At 40.1% G+C, this 12255-nt stretch overlaps 2 protein-coding genes across 5 annotated transcripts in view; one reads left to right on the forward strand and one right to left on the reverse strand.

The window, feature by feature from the left end:
- Window positions 1-8650, reverse strand: part of BRD4 (bromodomain containing 4) — a 38281-nt gene extending 29631 nt beyond the window's left edge. For 2 of the 4 annotated variants that reach the window (XM_075206974.1, XM_075206973.1), the window contains exon 1: window positions 8471-8649. The gene's annotated coding sequence lies outside the window, so the exon portion shown is untranslated. Of the gene's footprint in view, window positions 1-8126; window positions 8426-8470 lie in introns of those variants that run through there. The other 2 variants (XM_075206970.1, XM_075206972.1) reach the window with 2 other exon arrangements.
- A 636-nt stretch (window positions 8651-9286) lies between these two features.
- The window catches only part of EPHX3 (epoxide hydrolase 3), a 29385-nt gene continuing 26416 nt past the window's right edge, over window positions 9287-12255 (forward strand). The window contains exon 1 of the mRNA XM_075206975.1: window positions 9287-9489. Within this exon, the coding sequence (XP_075063076.1) occupies window positions 9483-9489 (7 nt within the window). The 5' untranslated portion in view covers window positions 9287-9482. The remainder of the gene's footprint in view (window positions 9490-12255) is intronic.

The raw sequence follows: 12255 nt of genomic DNA on the forward strand, positions 1-12255 counted from the left end.
ACTGAATCTACCCATAAATGTCAAACAGTTTACCTATATAACAACAATTTAAAAAACAAAACAAAAAATTATTTAATGAAAATACAGCCTTAAACACCCCCCACCACCTCAAAGACATCATAAAATTGACTTCGGTATATTAAGATCTCTTACACACAAATCTGCTAATAACAATCATTTAGTCATTAAAAACACAAACAAAAAACCTCTGGACCAGAATAAAGTACTTGTCTACTAGCTCATTTTGAAAACCAAGGTCTGGCCTAATACCATCATGTGCACCCCTGCCACCTAGAGCAAATTGTAATGTGCTATATATTGTATAGGCCACACAGTGGTGTGCTACCACAGCAATGTATAGCACTATCAGCCATAGATGTCAGGGGAGACAGAACCCAGAAATAATATATAATGTGTGCAAGAAGCACCTACTTGTTATGTATGCCAAATAAAAACAGACTGATCACTAATGTAGTCAAGGGATCCCTGAACACAGTCTAATGCATACAATACTCACGTAAATCAGTCATTCAATACGATCGCCAAATGACAGTCTGTGCCCAGTTTGACCACATCCAGCGAAGACAAACAGTTGACTAATTTTCATATGGTTCTTTCGTAAAATAATGTAAGAGAAGAACTCTAACAGGTGGATAAAGGGAGGGGATATTTCGGACATACTCCATGCCATCTAATCTGTAGCACTGCAGAGATCTCTACCCAAATACATTTACACCCCGATGACAATCTCTCACATCAGAGCTTGAAGAAAATAAGCAGCACTGAGGCAGGGTGTGAACAGTAGCAAATACACTCCCTGGCAATATCAGAAAGGTAGACTTATGTGAAGAAAAATGTCCCTAATTAAAGATAAGCTGTAGTGTTGACATTGGCTCTCAAAGAGAGACAGTTGGGGGTAGATTTACTAAAACTTCTTTAAAAAAAAAATGGAGGTGTTGCCCATAGCAATCAGATTTTATCAAATGATAGCTAGAATCAGACAGGTTCTTATGGGCAAAACCTCCACTAAGAGGTTTTAGTAAATCTACAATCTACTACCCTTGGTGTTCTGCCAATGCTCATTAGTTTTAGGGATATACAATTGTGTATAACAGCAAGGCTTTTAAAGCAATATTTTTATTTTATAAAGCATTTTATTAATGCTGTGGTGGTGCGATCTATACTTCATGGGGACACTGTCAGATTGCTATATATTGGAAGTCATTCATTGTCTTTAAATAAGGATCAACGATCCTTAAACATTCTGGAATTCTTCACATTGCCAAGAGACAGGGGTGCAGGTATATCAAACTACCCTCCAGGCTGCAATTCTTTAAAATATAATAAATAATGATTATTGCCAACTAATAAACCTAACTCTTCAAAGACTATCAATGAGATGTGATACACAGGTTAAAAGCCTCTGCTTTATAGTGCTGATCTAGCGCTCTTGGTGGGTGCCTTTCTTACAAATTAGAAAACAAATCTATATAGAAACTGCAGTTTTAAAATAATGCTGCTCAATGTGGCAGAAATTCATAAGCATGAAGGATTACACAATACACAAAGCTAGTGCAGACAACCATTCAATGATCAAATAGAACTACAGTTAGGTATCAGTTAATATTTTAAGTATCTGGTTTATTAACTTATTTATAGGAACAAAGGCTCTGTAAAAAATAAACTTGAGGATGACCTTTTTATGAGAATATTACAGCATAGTACACAGCCATTTACAGTATAGGGTTTGAGTTGTCAGTCTACAGAAACATTAATGTAGCCACACACAGGCTAATTCCAATGTTCTATCCAAAGAATACGAGGTATGCTGTGTATAGCTACAGGGATGCAAAAACTGGATGAGATCCAGCATATGAGCCCAATGAGGAAAACATATCAGAGCCAGTTTGCGTGGATGACCACCACAGATACAGGCCAATATCAGTCATATGTCAACTATAGTTCCTACCATGACAGACAATCTATCGCTCACTTGGGCAATGCTCGGCTCTCTCATTGTAAGGGACTGTAATTAGAGGCACCTGTTATTGGGAGAGCAGAGCAGGTGATTGACAGAGAGGCTGGCCACAGAAGTGTCCAGACCCAGCTAAATTCAGTGAAATGGAAGGACCTCCAACAAATTACTATTATTGGGAAGGAAGTGGAAGCGGAAAACCCCTTTAAAGCTTTATGATCTATTCATACATAAATGGGAAAAATGGGTATACTACACAGACTTACATCAATGCTATGGCCACAATTCTTACTGAATGGACGCAGTGCTGTGCTGCAAGCAATGAGCGCACAAATGTTTCCTTTTTTTATAATTATGATGTAAAGTTACACATAGTATACAGACTTAGGAGGCAGACCTAAGACATAGCAGTGTGCTGAGTGTAACTTAGTGACACCAAGGCCTCATATTTACAGAAGTTCATTATAAACATTGAGCATGTTATGTTAACAACAGTATAATAATGTCAACAAATTTTATTTCCTTTCCTGACAAGCATTCTCTACAGGTCATTTTCAATGTTGCCTGAAGCATTCACAAGTGTACTCAGTAAACTACAAGGAAGTCCTATGGGGAGGCTCATTGAGAACACAGTACAGGGAGATGTGCACTGCTAAAGTGACAACATACAAGATTCTGTCTATGGTTTTAACTACAATCGTTTCTCAACACGTGCGTGAGCTGTACAGGAAAAGACCATGCTGTTCATGCTCCTCTGCAACGTACCAAAATGCTCTATTTAGGTTTACTTCCACTTCATAGTGAAACATAGTAAAAAAATGTAAACCACGTTAAATTGGCTTTGTGGTGTCTACTGCCATGAATTGGGATTTGTAAGTAAATGTTAGCTTTCATTTTAAATATGCTAACCTAGCATTGTGTCGGTGTTATTTGTATTTACACATCATCACTTGCAGAGTATAGATAGTAATTTTGTAACCAAAAATGATTCAGGAGACTGCAGCCAATGACTACATTGAGGCATGGGGCTGAGTCATGTGTCAGTCACTAGTTTCTAAAGAACAGATATTGATCTGATCTAGTAATGCCCCCCCCCCCCCCCCCAAAACACACATATACACACATATACACACACACACACACTAAGTGTAGGCTGAAAGCACATCACATAACTAAATAGGTGTACATTTACTGTGCTCCTATGAAACAGACTGACATCATCAAGCTGTAAGCTTTCAGTATATTGGCTCTGAAGAATCATACGGGATTTATGTCATAGAAACTTCTGCTTACACCAATAGCCAACTTAAATAAGTCAATAATAATAACAAGCCCAAGGCATTTATGACAGAGGGAGGGACAATATTGTATTAATAATTGTTGTCCACAATGGTGGTATGTTAAATATTTTTTCAGCACTGCAATCCCTTTCCATCAGTTAGATCTTAAATAGCTTGATTAATACAAAACAAAAATGTAATGATTCTGTTGGAAGGTCTGTATACATTGTTAATGTACAGTATTTGTATAATTCTATCCTGACATGAAACCATAGTATTTCTACTATATAAGAGCACAGCAAGGAGGAGGAGAAAACAAAGCATCCAGAGATACACAGCAGGCAGTGAGAAGAGTGTGGGGCTATCTTCATCATCATTTATTTATATAGCGCCAGCAAATTCCGTAGCGCTTTACAATTGGGAACAAACATTGATAAGACAATACTGGGTAATACATACAGACAGAGAGGTAAGAGAACCCTGCTTGCAAGCTTACTACCCTGAGCATAAGTGAAGTGCCTAGCAGATTGAAACAATGACACTTATTAGGACGAAAGAAGGAAACACAACAAATACTGTACATTAACAATGTATACAGACCTTCCAACATTTAAAAATGGGGAAAGAGTGACACTCAAAAGGGGGGAATGCAAAAGGTGCCGCGATGTGTCTCTAGAACAGTCGGTGGAGACACCTCGCATCAGAGTTTACACTAAAATCTATGCTCATTTTCCCTTGCATCCTATGGAGGCACGAGGAGAAAATGAGCAGAGATTAGTTACCATATTGGCCAAGAATCAAGGCTATGTCTGGTGGCAACTCACGGCCAACTGAACTCCCCAAAGTCTATTAGATACAAGCTACTAAAGTACCGCTACAAACACCACAAAAAGACATGTAGGATGGATGAAAATGCAGACTCTAAAGAGAAGATCTGGGGAGATATTCCATAAATCTGATACAAAAGGGGATATCACTATGAATATTTATTTATATCTGATAGATTGTAAGCAGGGCCCACTTACCCTTCTACAATTTGGAACAACCAGTACCAATACAGGCGATACATATAAAGCGCTATGGAATGTGTATACACTCCACAGTGCTTTACAGCTGGGAGTAAATACATTAATCATCATCATCATCATTTATATAGCACCACTGATTCCACAGCGCTGTACAGAGAACTCACTCACATCAGTACCTGCCCCATTGGGGCTTACAGTCTAAATTCCCTAACATACATACACACAGAGAGAGGGAGAGAGACTAGGGTAAATTTTTGATAGCAGCCAATTAACTTACTTGTACGTTTTTGGAGTGTGGGAGGAAACCGGAGCACCCGGAGGAAACCCACACAAACACGGGGAGAACATACAAACTCCACACAGATAAGGCCATGGTCGGGAATTGACCTCATGACCCCAGCGCTGTGAGGCAGAAATGCTAACCACTTAGCCACTGTGCTGCCCATTAATATAACAAGACTGGGTATTAACAGACAAAGATAAGATATACAATCCATAGGGAAACAGGAATTTGATATGATGTTAAATGCCAGAGTCTGCATATTGGTCCAACCAGAATGCAATGGGAAAGGTGCTTAGTAAAATGCTCTAGTCACACAGCAAGACTGCTTTGGTTATCAATCGAATAATTATAGAAAGAGAATAAATGTAAGATTTAAGAGTGTTATTCATAGAGAACACAAGGTTATGTAGATGGTTCTGGAACATGAAAAACTTGCCTACTGAAGAGTTTACAAAGAACACTGGAAGGTTTGGAGGCTACGAGAAAATCCTGTTATACGAGGGAGGGAATCCACAGAACGAGAGCAGCCTCTGGGAATGGGAGCGTGTAAGGAGTGAGGAGGAGAGGCTCATATCTTTGGCAGAGCAGTAGACTTGAGAAGGCTTTATGTTAAAATAATTATTTCATATTTGATAAGTAAAGTAGAGGTAACCAATGTAGAGACTGTCAGAGCACAGCAACATCGCATTTTGAGAGAAGAATTAGTGTAGCCACTGAATATGGAAAGTGGTGAGATTCTGAATAGGGGTAGACAAGTAAGAATGGAGTTGCAATTATCAAAGAGAAAGATTATAACTGCATGAAAGTTTTTGCAGTGATTTGTGATGTGATGTGTGAATTGAGATAAATGTTACAAGATTTGGAGAACAAAAACCAGTTCTGCTTCAAGAATGACAACTATACATGACTGGGTGATATGAGAATAACCCCTATCCTGTTTTCAAAGGAAAGATATCAGGGAAGTAGCTTCTGTTGACTGATGGGAAGATTTATAGCTCAGGTTTAGAAATGGTGAGAGGACAGCCAAGATGAAATTGCAGGAAGACATACCGCAGGCCACACAGAAGAATTGGAAGCAATGGCATTTTGATATAGCAGTGGTTACTTTGCAGACCACCTTAGTCAGTGCATTCTCTATGGACTGTTGGGAACAAGCCAGTCCAATGGGTTGTGTTCGAGCAGTGTTTCTCAAATACAGTCCTCAGGACCCACTGACAGTGCAAGATTGCCAGGTGACCAGTGAAATAATTATACCACCTGCTACACTGTGTCAATCAGTAATGAATACACCTGTGCTCCAGCAAGGAGATATGGAAAACATGTACTGCTAGAGGGTCCTGAGGACTGGATTTGAGAAACACTGGGGCATATTTAATTAGGATTCCGGTCCGCGGTAACGCGCACTATTGCCAGTATTACGGTACCGCAATAAAGCAGATTTTCGTACGCAATCCTATGGGGCTGCGAATGAAAATCCACGTTATTGCGGTACAGTGGATTAAGTTTGCGGCCCGTTCCGGCGAACCGGAATCGTAATTGAATATGCCCCACTGTGTTAGAGTATTGTAGTCAAGCCTCACAAGAAGCTTGTAGGAGCATGGGAGCTGAGAGATGGGATAGTGCAGAGACACAATTAGAGTCAGAATGTTTTATTTCCCCCTCTGAATAAGAGTAAATACCACATACTTTAATAAATGATGGAAATATCCCAGTGGAGAAATAAAGATTAGATGTGTTAGTTAAGGAAAAAGGCAGGATACAACACAGACATTTGAAGAGTATATACATGTGCTGTCCTATTTCATATTGATATATCTTCCAACATAAGAAAAACTACAATACTCATTGCAATTGTACAATCCTTTAAATTATTTAATAATTCTGGACAATGACTAGGTCATTTTACCTGTGTAAACATTACATTTGCTTCGATTTAAATTAATCACTGATAGGTAATGCACTGCTCTTAGCTTTATTTCCTTACAAAAAATAATCTTTTTAAGAGAACAGCAATATGAACTAAGGCCAAAATATTCAGTCCAAGTGGATAGACAATGATAAACCAGTTGCTAAAGGTGAAAAAGTCCACACAGTTATCAGACAAATCTGTACTAATCACCTGGACAAAGGTTACAGGAAAAGGATGCACCTAAAACACTGTTATGACAGAAGTCATTTATTGCAGAGATTTTAATAACTACTCAATAGACCTATATGCTGCTAATTGAGCGTCTGATGAGATTTTGTTTAAACCAATAGAAGACAAATCTTCAGAGAACTGACGTGAATGACTGCATATTCGTTGTACAGCGCTGTACAACATGGTTGGCACTAAGTAGTGTACATGTTGCTCAAACAGTAATGGATGCAGCCATTTTGTGGGCTGAACCATTATTCAGCCTTAGTGATGTAACAAGCTCCTAGTGAAAGTAGATAGGCTGCATTCTAATGAACATTGGTTTAGCCGATAAAATGGCTGCCTCCATAGGTATAGGCTATAGGTACACTTAATATCATCAATATTTATTTATAGAGCACCACCAAATTCCGTAGCGCTTTTCCACATTCCACCAAAATCACCACGTTAACGAACAAAACAATGGAAAAATTGCTTTAGACCAACAGGAAACATATAAACACAAACTATGTGGTACAGGAATGTTTATTTTGTTGACAACCCTTGTGTATTTTATGAACATGTACATTTCCTTATCATTAACACACAAACCTACAGAGCAGATACAAGCAAATATACAATAGATAAATGGCTTTTAACATTTGCAGTGCCACAAACATAACAGTTTACATTAATGTTAATTAAAAAGTGATATAAAACTGCCAGAAACTCTATACCAACAGTGATTTGAAAGCGAAAATATATATACACACACACATATATATATATATATATATATATATATATATATATACACACACACACACACACACACAGCAATTCCAACCACACGGCTGAAAAACAACACAGAACTACACTCCAATGTTTACAAATAACCAGATGATGTTTAATTAAATATGAACAGTTTTAATATACATAACAATCAGTAATGTAACTTCAAAACATAGCAGACCAACAAAAAGGGTATAGTCATCATCAACATTTATATAGCGCAGCAAATTCCTTAACACTTTACAATTGGGAACAAACTTTAATAAAACATTATTGGGCAATACATACAGAGAGATAATAGTCAAGGCTTTGAACAAATAAACATTACAAGTAAATTATACATATATTACAGTTATGAGCTGTACAACAGTAAAGGCAATAAGATAATGGTAGTATCCTTTGCTATGTATTCACCAATAGCTCATATTTACGCATTCTGCGTAAACAAAGAATTTCCGGGGTATGTTACGCTTCCAGCGCAGCCAGTCCCCAGCTGTTTCCTGCACAAGTTTACGTAAATCTCGTAAGCATCTCCGCCCATTCCGTGTGAACACCTCACAGGCCCCGCCCACCCCACCACGCAAACAGCGTAAACAGGTAATCCAATTTATACTCACGTAAACAGTGCAGCTCCCGCCAACATACAACCTACCTCTACTCCACAGATCCCTGCAGTGCCTAAACGTGCCTCCCAACGGCTGTACGGGGCACCCGGGCCCTCTCCCAACACGTAACCGAGGTCGTACCATTAACATTCACGAGAGCTACGTAAACTGCGTACATGCGGGGCTTTCCCAGCACTACGACAGTTCTACCTGGACCCCAATTTCGCAGATTTCACTCGAAGAATGACCCAGCTGAATGTACGCAAACACCGTAGGAGCCTCCACAAAAATTACGTAACTCCTCCCTCCCACCAAACTCCCTTGGTTACGCAATGCGGGCCCGGCGTATCCCGCATCCGTGGATAGCTCAGGTTTTCGGCCCTGCGCTCACCTTCGAGGCCTCCCCGGGAGGCGGAGATACGTATGGACAGTACGAAATATCCGGTCGATAACACGGACAACCACAGAACCGGGATAACGGGCAGGGATTAATGGAGTCGCACCGAGAGCGCACTCCCTCGGCTCCTTCCTCACACAGCGCCGCCGCTACGCACCGTGACGTAACACGCATAGTCTCACGCCAATCTGGACCCGCCCAATCTTACTTCGGTCCTTCAGCGCATGCTCAGGAGGTCCTGCTTCCACGCCCCTCCCTGTTATCTCCTCTGCTGTGAGAGGGTGAGAAAGCCACGCCCCTCCTGCCCCTTGGCCTGTGCTGGTTCTATAGGTTACATTTTCCCACAGAGTGCATGTAGCTAGAGCTCCCACATCACTGCAACATGAAAGCAGGACGCCCATGTGAAATCAACTCATTGCAATCCCCATGCATGCATTGTTTTGTCTAGCAGATACAAGTGAAGAGACTATAGGCTATAGCCTAGGATATAACCACTTATCCTGCCTATCTAGGTGCATTAGTTAATTATAGGAAAAGTAAAATGTCATTATTACACACCTTCAACAGGGGGAAAAAGAACTACCTCGGGCAAACTGTTATCAGATCAAGCCATGGTAATCTGGACAAGCACAAATTACACATCCACATTGACTGTCCTGTAATTAAGTTGAGTTTATGCAGTATTGCTATATTTTATTTATAAATTACGAACACTGTATGGCTTGGGATACATAGAAAGATATTCATAAACATATATATATATATATATATGAACAAGTATCAGGGTCAGGGCTAACGAAAAATTAGTAGTGGTCTAGTTTGTATGTAGAATCGTTTGAAGAGATGAGAGACCACTTAATGAGTTTCTTCACCAAAATATAATTTACTGGACACAGGCATTACATATTAAAATAATAATACTTGCCTCTGACTGCCCTGTCATCCATTTGTGTCTCTGAAGACCAGGCACCTATGTTGTTTCACCCACTTCCGGGGATAGCTTTGTATGTGTGGTATGTATTATTCCTTCTCTGTGTTTGTAAAAGATTGCACAGTATGATTATCTTGTTTTATTCTTATTTTAATACCATTTACTTAAGGCATTGAAAACATTACAAGTGAAAGTTACAGTCTGGTAATATTATTATCGTCGATTTGTAAGGCGCCACAGTTCTCTGCAGCACCATACAATAGGGAAAACAGTACATACATAAAACGGACACACAAGGTAGACAAAATAAACACAGAGATGAAAACAAAGGGTATGGAGGACCCTGCTCATTAGAGAGCTTACATTCTAAGTGGAAGAGGGCACAGCTAAAACAAGAGGAGTGGCTCAGAATGAAGATTGGGACAGTTGTAGGGGTGCATTAGTGTGGATAGTGTTATTGGGGATAAGGTCACCTCTAAAAAATAATATAATGGTAAAAGAAACAAACATGCGACCAGACAGACATCAGTCCGTAACTGAAATACAAAACACAAATACAAACAAAAGCTGGCAGTACAAGTTTTACCAATCATATAGGGAGAGGGAGGGCAGAGGAGCTTCTCAGGATGCTTGTTATATGCTCCATTTGATACATGTACCTTACATGTCTACAGACCGAGACGACAGTAGGAGGAGTCTTCCACGAGGCTGCTATCTGGCATGTTTCTGCACTCACTAGGTGCCTGAGCAACCTATAGGCGTGCTCAGGGAAATCTGGGATAGGTAAGGGAAGCAAAATATGTTTAGGGTCTTCAAACTTATAGTGGTGGCTAGTGAAATAACTTTCTTAAAGAATAGCGGAATTTTAGGGCAGCTTCACCCAACATGCAATAAAAACCCTGATTGCCCACAATTTCTCCTGCAGACGTCTGAGGGCGGAATGCCATGAAGCTTAGGTGGAACATAATACCACTTATAGAGCAATTTATAGGCATTCTCTTTGATGCTGATGGTAATAGAAGACTTTGCAACTCTCTCCTATATGTTAGTCCACTCCTGCGGATCAGGGGATTCACCAAAATCATCCTCCCACTTCAATTTGCAAGGGTTCTTTTCACCATTCGAGGTAGGGAGGAAAGCATTATATAGTGTGAAGAGGAGGGACCATGGCGAAGTGGCCAGAGAGGCAGAGGTTTTCAACTACGGAGGCCAGTCTGCGCAGTAGGCGGGCCTTAATAGAGTGTAAGCAGTGTCTAACCTGCAGATACTGCTAGAACTACCCCCTCAGGTCAGAGAATTGGGGAAAATGCCTGTCCTAACAATATTGTTTAGAAGTAGCACTCCCGCCCTAGACCACACAGAGGACATGTGACGCAAAAGGCCGGATGGGAGAGCTGGGTTGGGAAATACTAGGGTAGTGAGAAGGAAATAAGTTTGCCATTCTGTTACAGTGGAATCAAATGGCCAAGGCAAGGCAGATAACAGTATGCATGCATGAAGATATGGGTTTCTGGGATGGGTCAACCAAAGAAGAGAAAATATTGGGGAGCCACCCATCACTACTGATTCTACGTCCACCCAATCTCTGGTCCCAGGGGGTGGATGCTCACCAATTGGCGGCTCATATCTCCCAGGTGCCAGATTGGGACCTAGGCACTCCCTATCTCACTCTTGGACTCTCAGACAAGCAACGTCTCCATGAAGAAATGTATAACTGTTTCCTACAATGGATCTCAACAAACTACATCACTGTGGATGTAGCTAGTGATGGCATCCTCCTGGGATTATTTCGTCACATGCTTTCTGCAGGATTCCACACTCTGGGCTGACTAGCACTTCTGGTGCAGTCTGGCCAGCCCTCCAAATTCATAACACTGGTACCTGTGGCTGCAAAAGACAATGTTTAGCACATCTGTGGAGAAGGCTGCACTTGGTCCAGTCTTCGTGAAATTGGACTCCCCAGGTTGGCTACAGCTCTTTTACAAACATTTTACAATGTCCATACACAATATCACAATATACCTAACATCATATAGAAGGGGGATATATATACAGAAGGGGGAAACATGATGTGGGCTGTCTTTAGGAGAGATGGTCCTGGCCGCTTTTATTTCATGACGGGTGCACCATTTATACTGCACACTTGTGGAACTATAAGTGCCAGCATTCACATGGCGCAATTCTATATTATTACATGGGCAGCAGTATATGATAATTTACTTACCCAATGGGTGAGTGAGGGAATGCTTCAGAAAGCAGTGACAAATGTGTTCTCCAATGCCTGGCTTGTTATTTACAAGTCAAATTTATTCTGTAACAAACATTAATTGTGAAGTATCCTTAAAATAAATACATAAAAGCTATTACAAACTGTTTGTCAATGAGTGGACACAATCTGTAAAGACATAAGCACATTGGGAACACCATAATTTAAAAGGCTTATAATCATGTTCCTGTTATATACCTGTTTATATAGGACACAATCAATAGAGTATGTCTTAAGAGGAAATCTGGTACTTCCACTATCTCAAGTCTTCCATTTACAAATCCAGGGTCGGTAACTTTCTATTGTGAAAAGTTGTGAAAGTCACCGTCACTGGGTATTGCTGAACACCCTTACACTAATCTGCCAGCTGCATTTATTATTAAAATGCATGTATATGGCATTTAAAAGAATGCAGTTAATTCATAAAAATATAAGATGTAAAATACATAAATACCAGGTTGACAACTAATCCGAACTGGCGGACAACTAAAGTATTATCATTTATTTATAAGGTGCCACAAGGTTTCCGTAGCGCCGTACACAGTACAAACAATGGACAGTACAGGGAATAACAGTACAGAA

This window comes from Mixophyes fleayi, chromosome 4 (assembly GCF_038048845.1).
Source record: "Mixophyes fleayi isolate aMixFle1 chromosome 4, aMixFle1.hap1, whole genome shotgun sequence".
NCBI lineage: Eukaryota > Metazoa > Chordata > Amphibia > Anura > Limnodynastidae > Mixophyes > Mixophyes fleayi.